This window comes from Arachis ipaensis, chromosome B3 (assembly GCF_059453495.1).
Source record: "Arachis ipaensis isolate K30076 ecotype BB chromosome B3, ASM5945349v1, whole genome shotgun sequence".
Classification (NCBI taxonomy): domain Eukaryota; kingdom Viridiplantae; phylum Streptophyta; class Magnoliopsida; order Fabales; family Fabaceae; genus Arachis; species Arachis ipaensis.
The window spans coordinates 22,997,551-23,012,062 of NC_142438.1; the positions used below are offsets into that span (position 1 = coordinate 22,997,551).

General features: G+C 34.0%; 3 protein-coding genes across 3 annotated transcripts; 1 reads left to right on the top strand and 2 right to left on the bottom strand.

Moving 5' to 3' along the window:
* Window positions 1-512: 512 nt before the first annotated feature.
* LOC107632615 (uncharacterized) lies at window positions 513-2,628 on the top strand. The gene is made up of 6 exons (XM_088506810.1): window positions 513-576; window positions 766-798; window positions 882-1,124; window positions 1,193-1,395; window positions 1,531-1,873; window positions 1,952-2,628. Exons 1-6 carry the CDS (start codon window positions 513-515, stop codon window positions 2,626-2,628), a joined length of 1,563 nt encoding a protein of 520 aa, XP_088362936.1.
* Window positions 2,629-2,645: 17 nt separating this feature from the next.
* LOC107632614 (serine/threonine-protein phosphatase 7 long form homolog) lies at window positions 2,646-3,736 on the bottom strand. The gene is made up of 3 exons (XM_016336281.2): window positions 3,123-3,736; window positions 3,013-3,066; window positions 2,646-2,691 (listed from the first exon to the last, which is right to left on the bottom strand). Exons 1-3 carry the CDS (start codon window positions 3,734-3,736, stop codon window positions 2,646-2,648), a joined length of 714 nt encoding a protein of 237 aa, XP_016191767.2.
* Window positions 3,737-10,090: 6,354 nt separating this feature from the next.
* LOC107629835 (ethylene-responsive transcription factor 9) lies at window positions 10,091-11,513 on the bottom strand. The gene has a single exon (XM_016332748.3). The coding sequence runs from the start codon at window positions 11,163-11,165 to the stop codon at window positions 10,410-10,412; it is 756 nt and encodes a 251-aa protein (XP_016188234.1). The 5' UTR covers window positions 11,166-11,513; the 3' UTR covers window positions 10,091-10,409.
* Between the last annotated feature and the right edge of the window lie 2,999 nt (window positions 11,514-14,512).

The window sequence follows — 14,512 nt, forward strand, 5'->3', positions numbered from 1 at the left end:
AAACAAAAAACGCAGGTTGCGTTTTGTGAAAAAAAAATATTTTAATAAAGAGACCTACCTATAAATACGAAGCAAGACTCGCCCAAATGGCCTCACTTCACTTCTAATCATCATATTCTTCTTTCTTGTACATATGTTGTAGTCCTTAGTTTTTTGGCAATTAGGTGTGTCAAAAAGGTCGGATTAGGTGAGGTTGAAGTTATAGAAAATATTGCAAATTTGCGAGTATATTATAACGGTGAGGTTATACCAAACACACATGAAGGAGTGACTTTTGTTTGTGGATGTCCGTTGTCATTTGCTTTTTCATATACATAAGTTTTGTCGAGTTGCAAAATAGACTTTGTAATAACATTCAAAGCCATATTTTGAAAAGGGTGAGCAACCTTTTATACAGAAGTCCTGTGCAAGTATTTGGTGGGATAATACAATTTCAAATACTGCCCATCACTAATGATGCCAGTATGCAGCAGATGTTGTGTATTTATCAACAAACCCGATTTCACGTGCCGATGATAGAGTTGTACGTTGAGTTTGAACAGCAGTCAGGGTTGGGCGCGGTCGGCGAGGAGCGAGGTCAATGTTGATGAGCTCGGGGATGTAGATTGAAAAGAAGATAATAATGATAGTGAAAAGGAGTTCGAAGCTAACTATGAAGTCGATGACGAAAACGATGACGGAGACTTGGCAGGCAATTCGGCGGTGCAAAATTTAGCAAATGCGATTGTAAGTCAGCACCCGTTTGGTGTTCCGTCTTTTATGCAGACTCTAGATCTCGAAGCCATGCATGCTCCGAAGGTATGTTATGATTATTAACTCAAGTTTTCTATAGTGTTTATTTTATTTTCCTTGTCTGACTGATGGTGGTGCGCATGTCGTAGGTGAAGGCAACGCTGCGGCAGAAGATGGCGAGTTTAGTGTCGGAATAGAATTTGGTTCGAGAGAGTCGGTGATATCTGCAATAAAAAACTACACTATCTCTAGAGGAGTTGATTACACTGTGTATGAGTCTAAGCCGCAGACATTCTATGCGAAATGCAAGGGGTATGGTGCAGGGTGCGATTGGCTTATCCGAGCTAGCTTGATTCGAAAGAAAGCTTGTTGGGAGATCAGGAGATACAATGGCAAGCACACGTGCACTGTGGCACGATTTCACAAGATCATGCCAAGTTGGACTCGGACACAATTGCAGATGCCATTAGGCCGTTGGTCGAAGCAGACCCCTCGATAAAGGTGAAGTCTATTATTGCAGAAGTTCAATCCAGGTTCAACTATACTGTGAGTTACCACAAGGTTTGGTTGGCAAAGCAGAAAGCTATCGCAAAGGTCTTCAGTGATTGGGAAGTTTCTTACCAGACTCTGCCAGTATGGTTGAAAGCAATGACGGTGAAAATGGTCTCGTGTTCAAATTAAAACACTCCCCGTTTACCGTGAGAGTGAGGAGGTTCAAGGTGTAAGAGTTCTGCACCGCGTTTTTTGAGCTTCTATCCGTGTATTGTAGCATTCAGATATTGCAAGCCACTGGTGCAGGTTGATGGCACGCACCTGTACGGAAAATATAAATGTGCACTTCTGGTAGCGGTTGCACAAGATGGGAATCAAAACATTGTGCCTATTGCATTTGTGATAGTCAAGGGTGAGACGGCAGACGCATGGGAGTTTTTTCTAACCAATTTGCGGAGATATATTATTACCATTGATGGTGTGGGTATTATTTCTGACCGCCATACCTCCATCGACGCTGCAATAGCTCGCAGTAACGGTGCATGGTCACCACCAAGGGCGTGGCACATGTACTGCATCCGGCACATCGGGTCCAACTTCTTAAGGAGGTTCAAGGCTCCATATTTGCATAAACTCGTGGGGAACACAGGTATTTCAACTCGCTGTTCTGGTTCTATTCATTGTAAATTTGTGGCATCTGCTTATGATTAAATGGTTTGTTCAACAGGCTATTCTAGGACGGAACAAGAGTACAACAAAAACTACCAAAGGCTTAAAGAGCGGGGTGAGGCATATAATCAATGGTGCAATGACATCGGTGTTGAAAGATGGGTGTTGGCATTCGATGGTGGTCATCGTTGGGGACATATGACGACAAACTTGGTAGAGTGCATAAATTCTGTCCTGAAGGGTGCACGCAACCTTCCTGTGACTGCCATTGTCCAGTCAACTTTCTATCGGCTGAATGAATTGTTCACTCGGAAGAATACCGAGGTTCATGAGCGTCTCCGCAACGGATTCACATATTCAGAATTTGCAACGAAGAGAGTTGAAGAAAGCTTTCGACGTGCAGGAAACATTGTGATCAACCGGTTTGACAGGCGCAATGAGATGTTTGAGGTTTGCGAAATGCAAGATGGTACCATTTACACTGTTAACCTTGCGCAACGACACTGCGACTGTGGCCATTTTCAGGTCGAGCGACTCCCATGTCGCCACGTGCTTGCATGTTGCACCAACCAGCGTCTTGATTGGCAAGTATACGTGCACGACGTGTACAAGATGTCTGAAATTTGCAAGGTGTACAGAGATGAGTTTGTTCCGATGGGTGACCCATCTACGTGGGATAGATATGAAGGAGCGAAGGTGATCGCCAACTGGACATTGAGGCGCACGACAAAATGAAGATCGAAGTCAACCCGCTACTTGAATGAGATGGATTCGCGGGATATGCGTGGTCCTCGCCGGTGCACTATATGTGGACGCGAGGGACATAGCCGCAGCCGATGTCCTCAGCGCGCAGGTCCAAGCTCCGCTGGAGGTCATTAGTGGTTAAGCTTTTGAATGTAACTTTGTTATGACGTACTTCACAATTATATGTTATTTTTTATGTAACCTCGTTATGTAACTTTTTAATAAATAAACATTTCGTTACAAAAGTGCAACATGATAGACTGCACATTAGTTACCAAGAGGCCGATTAGAAAAATTATTCTTCTGAATAAAAACATTGGACATTAATGATTACAACTTTCATCTTCGACTCCCATGTCGTCGAGTCCTCGCCTAAAATGCGCAGTATGCCTCCGTATATATCTTGTATGTCGACGCCAATGACTCCACCTAACAAAAAACAGAATAATAATAATAATAATAATAATAATAATAAGAAACAATACCGTCGCGCAAGTGAAAAACCAACATCGCCGAACTGATCGCGGGGTATAGGTGCCAGGAGCGGCATACGCTCCCACGCCCAAACAAAAAGTAGTATTAGTGGGCCATCCATCTCTTTACAATTGTATCGTGATGCACGACACAACGATCTGTATAGGTGAGCCAGACTGGCTGCTCCCCAACTGTATGATGAAATCCAGTCGAAATTCCAAAGTAGCGGTAGAAACTTCGAGTTCAATGAAGTGGTCGATTTATCCAGAAACACAAATGTTCCGAGCACGCAGAAAATGTGCGCCCGGACGTACCGCTCAACAGACTCCTGAGTGTCACACGGCTCGGTGTCTCTGCACCGCCAGACCCATGCAAGATTAACCTTCCCCAACACGTGATCTTGCGGACCGGGCTCCCGACCAAAACACGCAATGCAGTTCTCCACTAAAAACTGGTGACTACTGTCTGATCTACCCGTAACGGCCTCCCCATTAACCAGGAGACCAAGAATATAGCTCACCTCTTCCAGCGTCACTGTCACTTCACCGACCGGAAGATGAAATGTGTGAGTCTCCGGCCTCCAACGTTCTACCAAGACACTCAGTAGTGTAGAATGACCTCTCATTTCACCTACTCGCGAAACGTGTTGAAACCCAGTTAATGTCAGTACCGCTGCAGCTACCTCGTTAAAGATATCTAACGGATTAAGTTTCCTAGGCAACAAATTCTTGATAGCCTGCAAAAAAAAAAATTATTTAAATTCTATATAATTTCAGTTAAATTTATTATAATTATTTAAATTCTATGTAATAATTTATTATAATTATTTACAAAATAATAATAATTTATTATTATTGTCCTAAACACTACTATTATACTAACCCTGATAACTTTTTTTTTCCGAAACCCTAAACAGTATTTTATTATTAAATAATATTATTTATAATTACAAAATATTAGTTAACTATTAAAATTAATAAATATTTTTACTAAACAGGGTTAAAAACATACCATTTACTAAACTGTATTATTATCATTATCCTGAATGAAAAATAGTAATAAATCACTAAAAATTAATAATAATTTATTCTCACCATCATAACCAGTATTATAAACAAATAATAATATACTAATTATAATAATAATTACTCAAATATAACAATAATAACAATAATAATAACCATTTATTATATTATCATTATCCTAAAAAGTATTCTATTAATAAACAGTATTATTTATTATTAGAAAATATTAATGAATTATTAAAAAATAATAATTTTTTTAATTAAACATTGTTAAAAAAAACTGTTTACTAAACAGTATTATTATTATTATCATGAAAAATAATAATAAATCACTAAAAAATAATAATAAATTATTACAAAGTATTATTATTAAAAAATATTAATAAATTATTCTCATTATCATACCCACTATTATAATAATAATAATAATAATAATAATAATAATAATAATAATATTAAACTGTAATGAGAAATAAATAATAATATAATAATTGTAATAATAATATTAATAACGACTAATTACAACACAAATAAATAAATTCAAATAAATATATATATTTATCGTTAAATATTAAAAAAAATTTCTTACCTATTGAGAATGATCCAAATACTCAATAATATATTCTTCCGGTTTAGTAAAATCACGTACTATTTTTTCTTCCTGCACCGTATACTTTTTCTTATCCCACACTTTGCTTCTTCACTCTTAACCCTCTTTACTCTTGCTTTCTCACTCTCCTTTCACTCTTCCTTAGCTTCAGTAACTTTGTTTTTCTTTAGCCTCCTCTAGCTATCTGCGTTTTGGCTTTTAAGGACCCAAATGACTACCCTCCATGACACGTGTCGGTGTGTCGCGCATGCAGCTAAAAATGCTGCAAAATGCAACTTCTATTTTGTTCTGGAAGGCTGATAAACGTAACATATGTTTTGCTTATCCTAATGCTGGTCAACACTGCTCCTGTCAGCATGCAGGGGACACCAGGGCACGTTTCGTAACCTGATTCCCTTCCCAACCTAATCGCAACCTGCGTTTTGCAGCAGCCGTAGATTTTCGATTTCATCGCCTGTAAAATGTCATTGAGCAACGCAGGTCCACATTTGTGGACAACTCACCATGCATTCATATTCAAGTTTATCACCATTATTTTATCCATAACTAAATTAATTTCTGCATTATCTTACTATAAAATTATCATAATCTACGACTTTTCAAGCAGAATTTGAGAAAATCTTTTGAGGAGGCCAAAGGTTTTTTTAATCAAAATTTATAACAATAACTAAATTAAATTAAAATTTGATTAAGAATATTTGTTAATTCTTTAATCTAATCAATGAGTGATATTTTAAATCAATCTTTAAAAAAAATTATTTACCAAAGCAGTTTTCAAATTTTTATTTTGATAGACAAATTAATTTTTATATTAAATTATTTGCCAATATAAAAGGATTGATATAAAAAATTTTAAAATTTTTAGAAAATATTATATCTTTATTAAATAATAATACATATTAATTTGACAAATTTTTTACCAAAATTTAATCTAAGAATTGATATGTTCTAATAAATAAAAAGTTACAGATTGATTTGGTGATTAAAATTTGTTAAGGATCAAATTGTTCAACTAAAATTTTTTTAAAGATTGATTTGAGATATTATTACTCTTTAATAAAAGGTTTTTATTCTTTAAAATTTTTTATAAACATAAAATTTATTAATCAAATCATCAAGTTATCTATATATTATAAGATAAAATTTAAAAAATAATTTAAATATTTTTTTAGAATAGGATTTGAACCCATAAATTCATAAAAAAAAATTAATTTTAATATGTTAACCAAATTAACTATAAAATCTTTTTTGCTACCATATATGTAAAACTAAAAATTTTTAAAAACTTTGGGATAGGAGGCATGGCTACCTATTGTCAATATTAAGCTCTGTTCCTGAATCTGTACATATTAAAATACAAATTATATTATCTACCTCAAAACACTTTTTTTGAGCATTCGAAACAAAATAGATTAAATTTATTGGGCCAATCTATTTATTAGCTTAACCCATGAATTTTTGCTTCAGATTCTTTTAAATTTCGGACTAAACAACTCCATTAATTCAAAAACAAAAATAACGGGTTAAACAAGTATTCATAAGTTAAATAGGTGGCTTGTTTAATTTTTTTCTTTGCATTTAAAAAAAATAGCATTATCTTTAGTATTTCTCTTGAATTTAATAATTTATCTGATAATTTAACTGACCCACTAAAAAAATATTATGTTTGATTAAAAATTGTTGCCCCAAAAGTGATAATAGTTAGTCATTTTTTAACTTAAAATTAAATTTTTAAATACAAAAAAACCAAAAAAAAAAATACATAATTTTTTAAAGTTGATTTAGTATATGTTTGTTTATTTAAAATATTATATATATGCTGAAAATTATTTATTATATTTATGTATATTAATTTATATATTTTTAATATATATTTGATACAAATAAATAAATTTGTGATTATTTTTTTATTTATATAATATAGTTGTTTATTAATAAATAGCGGTAGTAAAAAAATTGATGGTTGTGAGTGGCGTAGCTGGGAGCGGCCCAGATAGCCGCCGACACAGAGAGAGGAGGGAGTCACGTGTCCGCAAAAGACGCAACCTTAGCTTTTGCTTATTTATTTGGGTCCCTCGCTAATCACTATGCAGTCCGCAGTCTGCAGTGGACCCCACCACGTTAACTACTTGCTAGTTGCTACACATATCACCGATGCCGCCTAACATCTTTCTTCCTTCCCCTTTCTCTCTTCAAGTCTCCACACCACTGCGCCGTACGTATTACGTCCGTCCTTATTTTTCCTTTGTATGTTTTTTCTTTTTAAAACCATTTTAGTACCCGTCAAAATATAAAAATAAAAACGGCCTACAGCCTACAACGAGTAAAAACTATAACAATAAAATCACAATTAAATTTTTAAAGATTTTGATTTTGGATTAATTGGTTTCTAAAAAAAATATTAATTTAATCTTTTAAGATAACAAACAGTAGATATTTAATACTTTTTTATTAATTTATCAACTAAAACTTAACGGTAATACTTATATGTACGGTTAATTATTCTGACATGTCTATCTATAAAAAATAGTCATGTAGATAACAATTTTTGAAACGAAACTTCATTTATTTTTATAAAATTTGTGATAAATAAAAAGTAGTTGATAATAAAGAGTATATGAAAATTCAAAAAATAATAAATACTTCACTGTCCAAAATTACATCGTTTTTTTACTTATGTGATAATAACAAGACATACACCATTGTAAATAACATTTCGTTTTTCACTTTTTATTGACAAAGACATACTTGTTTACCATTTGTTATCTTAAACTTTTTTTTAAGAACTAATTAGTCCAAAAGTCTAAATTTTCAAAAATATAATTATCACTTTATTCAAATTATAAAAGAAATCAGGACATATTTTTATTTTTAATGAATAAATAATTATTTTAAAACAAAAAAAAATTAATTTTAATAAAATAAACTTTTAAATATCAGTTTTATTCAATAAAATAAATGAATTATTCTAGATATTTAAACCATTTTATCTAACAGAAATTATATTTAGGAATTTATTTGTTTAAAAACAAAGTGTTCATACTTTAGCTTAAGATACATAAATTCGGACGACAGTACTTTAACACCAGAATAAATTGAACGCTGCCTCTAGAAAAAAAATCTGTATCTCACATTGTGACTCTCACATTCAGACTCAAATAACTGTTTTAGGTAGTCTCAGAAATCATAACACAAAAATTAAAATTTGTTGAATTTAATTTTAATATATTATTATTATAAAATAATTTTATTTGTGCATTTAACATATAATCTCATATTAATAAAAATAATTTTTTATATTAATTATATAAATAATTATAAAAAACGAATATAATTAGACCACTGCATAAAATATTTTATATTATTAGTGTCTTAAAATTAAATTTTTTATTTTATTAAAGTCAATTTTGTAAATGTCAAAACTAATATTTACTCATTTTTAAAATTTGAGACAAACAAATGGGAAACACGTTAATTTAAATTAAATAATAATGATATGATATTATGTATGTTGAAAAGAAGTTGAATTATCTAAAATATATGTTTAATTAAAATAAAATACAATATTAAATTTATAATAAAATACCAAAAATAGAAATTTCAATACTTGCTTATTTGACACGTATAATCACCATGAAAAAGAGTTAATCCTGAAAAAAAAAGAGAAGAAACATGCGTGTCCAAAATAGAGTGGGAGGAAACAAAGGCGAATGGAAAGCGATATCTTCTCCACAGATTCCGCCGACGCACCCACCCACCTGGCCCCACCCTAAGCGGCAACCGCTGACGCCACCACTTTCAACATCACCATTCACCAACATCAACATTGCTTCCTTCCCTCTACCACACTCATTTATTTCATCTTATTTCTTACTCCTAAACCCTCTTAACTTTGTTTAGTTAGAAAGAAAGAAATAAAAAAAAAATTAAAAATAAATCATTTTTCTTAAATATATTTAGATAAAAAAAACGAAAAAAAAATATTATAAAATATATAAAAAAGAATAAGAACAATATTAAAATAATATATAATAAATTTTTTACTATTTTTTCATATAATATTAAAAAAAATTTAATAAGTTTCATCAATTTTTTTATATTATTTTTTTTCTTTTTTTTTTCTTTTCATTCATTTTCCACCCAAACAAATAAGGCCTAAATAACTCTGACGTTAAAATTAAAAACTTACGTTGTGAATTAAGTGCGCTATTTCCATTCAACTACCAGGCTGTGCTTTTACGAAAAAATAAATAAAAAGATTTTGATAACATATATTTTAAAAATATCTCAAAAACTATTTTATTAAAAGTTATTAATTTTTTTTAACATTTTAATATATTAAATATAAAATTCAAAAATGATATTATTATATTATTGAATATTTCATACAAGATAAGTAGATAACTAAATCCAGAATAAAAATAGATTTGTAATTAAAAACATGAAATGTGGTATTATTAATTTGGACGGCAAAAGAGGTACACGTGCCTTCCACCGTATACATAGACACGAGACACGTAACCGTCAACACGGAGCGCTTTCTGTGGGGCCCTAATACGATACTCCAAAATCTGGTGATTTGTTCGCCACGATTTGCCGTCGGTGCACCAACACCAATACGCTACAAATGCTTAATCCATTTATTAATTAATTATTAATTGTCACTAATAACTTGATTAAGGATTAACTATTCACTATTGTTCACCGCATAATCATAATTATTATCCACCGGTTGGAAGAGTCAAGCGCACTACTATTTTGCTAGCTAATCCCCAACTGTACCAGTGTCAGCAGCCCCGGCACCACGCACACTTTTTTTTTTTTTTTCATTTTTTTCCCCTCACGCGCAAAGGTAAGAATTTGATTTTCAAACTGAGATCGTATCGTTTTCAGTCAGGCTTGCTTGATACACAATCATTTTTTTTCGTAGTTAAGCCTTAAACACACTCTTGTCTCGTACAACTTCACACTGATTTATTTTAATTAGTATGAATAGGTTGTTGGCTTGTTGCTAAGTTTTAATTGTTTACATAACTATTGGTGGTTCTTTTACTTGTTATTAATTTGTTATCAGCTTATCAATTGTCATAGTTTATAAAATTCAGCGGCCTAAACAAGTATATTATCCTACAGAACTTCCATCCTGAAAAATTAATTATATTAGAGTTGAAATTAATTGCACCAGTGCAAAAAATAAAAAATAAAAACAAAAACAAAAACAAGCAATAGGACTTTTTCAAGAAGAAACTGAAAAATTGTCAATAAATAATATGAAAAATATCAAATCATCTAATAACGAAAATACATCTTTATGTAATTAATTAACTAAAACAACACATCATGATACAGTGGAAGAAAATTAACTTTAGCCAGAATTACATATCAGATCAGAGGTTACAGAAAATTATGAGATCAAGGGGCTTTCGGATCAAGTTCCTTTAACTGAAATGAACCTACTTAAAAATAAAAAGGTAAACTAATTTATTTACATCAAAAGATATAAGATGTGTAAACATCTTAATCTCCCTCAAAAACAATGGAAGACTAATCTTCGGAACTAAAAACTAAAAGGGGAAAAAAACACCTTGTGCATTTTCTTTTTCTTTCTGGGTACGGTATAAAAAATTAGAAAAAGTAGAAAAAAAAAAAAAGGAAAAAAGGAGTTAAGCATCCATTGGCGGAGCTAGGTTGAGATCGAGATTGAGCTCTCTCTTGGGCTGGCAATCAACGACGGAGGAAGAATCCGAGTCACTCTGTGCCGAACTTCCAAACCCGGTCCTAATCTCGTATGGACCCGGTTCGAACCGTACGGGAAAGCTTTGTCCAAAGAACTCAGCCCGACCGACGGTTGGATCTAAAAAGAAAACCGGCCGTACGGGAGCCACCACACCATCAACAACCGTACCGCCGGCAACGCCAAACGGCATGAGCTGATGATGCGGCGGCGGAAGTGGCTGCTGCAACGGAAGGAACGGAAACCGCTCAATCACCGAGACGTCGCGGCGGCGCGTGACCTCACGCTCCGGTGTTGATGACTCAACAGTGCTGCTCTGGCTAGGACTCTCGCCGGCGCTATTATTCTTGTTGATGTTGAGGTTGGCGTTTTCGTTGGGAGAGGGCGAAGAAGCGAGTGGGAAGTTGGTCTTGGCTTTGGAGCCGCGGAACTGTCTTGCGGCAGCGTCGTAAGCCATGGCAGCTTCTTCGGCGGTGTCAAATGTTCCGAGCCAGACGCGGCTCTTCTTCCCCGGATCCCTGATCTCGGCGGCGTAACGGCCCCATGGCCTCTTACGGACGCCCCTGTAATGAAGCTCTTTATTGTTAGTATTGTTGCCATCGTTGGTAATGACGGTGCCGTTGATCTTGTTTTTTGTGGCGGGCTTCTTCTTTTCTTTCAAAGCCATGGAAGGTGGGGTTTTCATAGTGTTAGTTACGTGCTGTGTATGCTTATGTTTTTGCCTTTGGTGGTGTGGCTACAACGGTGTGGGAGGGATGGGGTATATATAATTACGGTGCCAGCTTATTTTTTTAAATGGTGGGAATTTTGTGATTTGTTATATTAGGGAGTCAAAGCGGGGTGATGTGGTGTATTAAATGGGTAGAGAAATGTTTTAAAGTATTTTCTTTTCTTTTTTTTTTAATTTTTGTTGTTGATAGTGTAGTGTTGTGGAGGAGAGACGCCGCCCAAAGGAAAGGAAGGAGAAAGAGGGTTGGATAAAAGGGAAGTTACGTGGCACGCGGGAATTTCGAGACAAGCGGCGAGGGAGTGGGCCTTGGTTCCGTGCGTGCCGGCTTATTTTAAACTTAAGGGCCCGCATTTTCGGCTCCAAAATTCTACGTCCATGCATCTCTCTTCTCCCCCTCTCTTTACAACGCGTGGCATTCCACGCACTCTGCCACCACCAACAAGTTCTATTTTTTTTTTTCAATGTAATTTGGTAAAACTAGACAAAAGATTCGATCTGAAATTATTTATGATGTATGAATATTGGCACTAATATAAAATACGATATAAAATATATAGATATAAAAATTTAAAATTTATGTAAGAGATAAAAATACGGTATATATCTAAATTAAAAAATATTTTTTAGATAAATTATAATAATATTTTTAATATTTTATTAATAATAAATATAAATTAATTTTTAAATTATTTTTAATATATTTTTTAATTATATAAAATATTTAAAATATTTTTTTTTGAAAATTAATAATATATATTATTTTTAAATTTATTTTAAGAATACATATTAAAAATAAAATTTGATATATTGACACGTAATGGAAAAATTTGATATCTTGGTAGGGACAGAAAAAATCAGAAAACAGGATGCAATGGATCGGATGGAAGATTTTTTGCAGAACAAAAATGCAAGAAGGACTAAACTTTAAAGATTTGAAGGTTTTTAATCTTGTCATGTTCGCAAAGCAAGATTGGAGGTTAATTTCTAGACCTAATTCTCTCATCAGTAAAGTGTTACAGAATAAATATTATAGATATTCAAGCTTCCTAAGAGCAGAGGTTGGTAATAACTCATCATGGGGTGAGGAGTATTATCGAGGGCAGAAAAGTGCTAGAAAAAGGTATACTATGGAAAATAAGAAGGGGATTTAACATTAGAATCCGAAAAGACTCATGGGTGAAGTTTTTATTCTCTTTATTACAAATTCTGCCTGTAGTCCAAATTGGACTAATTTTCAATAATAAAATTGCATAACTTTAATAAAAAAAAGACACACATATTAAATAAATTACGGGATAAGTATGATTTTGGTCCCCAACGTAGGGGCTGAAAATTTTTTTCATCCCTCGCCTTTTTTCGCTCCAAAATGGTCCCCAAAGTTTCAGTTTTTTTTAAAATGGTCCTTCGGACCAAAATGCCCCTATCCCTTCTTCCCCAAAATCATGCCACCACCACCACCACCAGAACGAACCAGAACCACCACCCCCAACCACTGTCACTCCATCACCATCTCCATCACACCAACGAAAACTCAGAAAATCAACATCATCATCGTCATCCTCATCAGAATTCAAACTCATATCCAGATTCAAACTCAGACAAACAAAAACTCAACCCAAAAAATCATCATAAAAAATCCAGAACTCAACTCAGATAAACAAAAACTCAGATCCAGAAATTTCACAAAAAAATTCAATTAACAGAATTCACAGAAGAAGAAGAAGAAGCGGTGGGTGGCAGTGGGTGCGGCGGCGGGAAGAAGAAGAAGAAGAAAAAGTGGGGGCGGCGGTGGGTGTGGCGGTGGAAGAAGAAGAAGAAGAAGAAGAAGAAGAAGTGGGGGCGGTGGTGGGTGTGGCGGCGGGAGAAGAAGAAGAAGAAGAAGAAGAAGTAGGGGCGGCGGTGGGTGTGGCGGCGGGATAAGAAGAAGAAGGAGAAGAAGAAGAAGAAGAAGAAGAAGAAGAAGAAGAAGAAGAAGAAGAAGAAGAAGAAGAAGAAGTGGGGGCGGCGGTGGGTGTGGCGGCGGGAGGAAGAGGAAGAAGAAGAAGAAGAAGGCGGTGTGGCGGCGGGCGGGGGCGGCGGCGGTGCAGCGGCGGGCGGGGGCGGCGGCGGCGGTGCAGCGGCATGGGTCTCCCCCCCTCCCCCCCCTTTTCTCCCCCCTTCTCTCCCCACCCACCCCCGCTTCTGTATCCCCCCTTTCTTTCTTTCTTTTTTCTTTTTTTTTTTATTTATTTTATATTTATTTTATTTTATAATTTTTTTAATAAAGGGTATTTTGGTAATAAAAAAATATATTTGGTAAAAAGGACGATTTTAAAAAAAACTGAAACTTTGGGGACCATTTTGGAGCGAAAAAAAGGCGAGGGACGAAAAAAATTTTCAGCCCCTACGTTAGGGACCAAAATCATACTTATCCCATAAATTACAATAAATATCATATCCAAAATATATTCGATACACGAACTCGACAAATTGGAGAAATATCCATGCTTTTTAGGAAATGGACAATCGAACTTATGGGTATAGTGTTGCTGAATTCCTAGTTCGATTTAGGGGTGGCAACACTACCCAAATTCGTAGGTACCCACCCGCCCCTACCCGCTCGGGGCGGGTAATTACCCCCCCCCCCACCGAGGCGGGTTTTAAAGGGACGGGTTCTTGGGCGGGGTCGGGTTTAGGTTAAACCCACCCCTACCCGCCCCGGTATATATAATATATATATAAATATATATTTTTAATATATAATATATGTAACATATATAAAATAATTAGTAAAATAATTAATAATATTATATCATATATAAATTTTTACTTTAATTTATGTTATGTATGTAAATGATAGTTATATAATTTTTAAAATTTTATTTTATTTGTTGGATTTAATAATTATAGGGGTGGGTAGGGGCGGGGCGGGTACTCGCAAAAGCGGGTTAGGGTTTAACATTTTACTACCCGCGGGTAGGGCGGAGCGGATTTTATGCGGATTTTTTGTAGGACGGGGCGGGGTCGGGTAGAGCAAAAATCCGCCCCTACCCGCCCCGTTGCCATCTCTAGTTCGATTGATAAATTACAGATTGAATTAATAAATTTAATTATAATTAAATAATTATATAAATTTTTATTTTCTCATTTTTATGAGAAACATTTAATTAGTTTTACTTTTTATTAAATTAACCGTAGTTTTTAAATTTTAATAATTCATCACTTAATTTATATTTATTATATTTTTCAAGTGTTTATAATAAATAAAATAAAAATAATAATTATACAAGTAAAAAATATATTATAATTAATAAAAAATATTT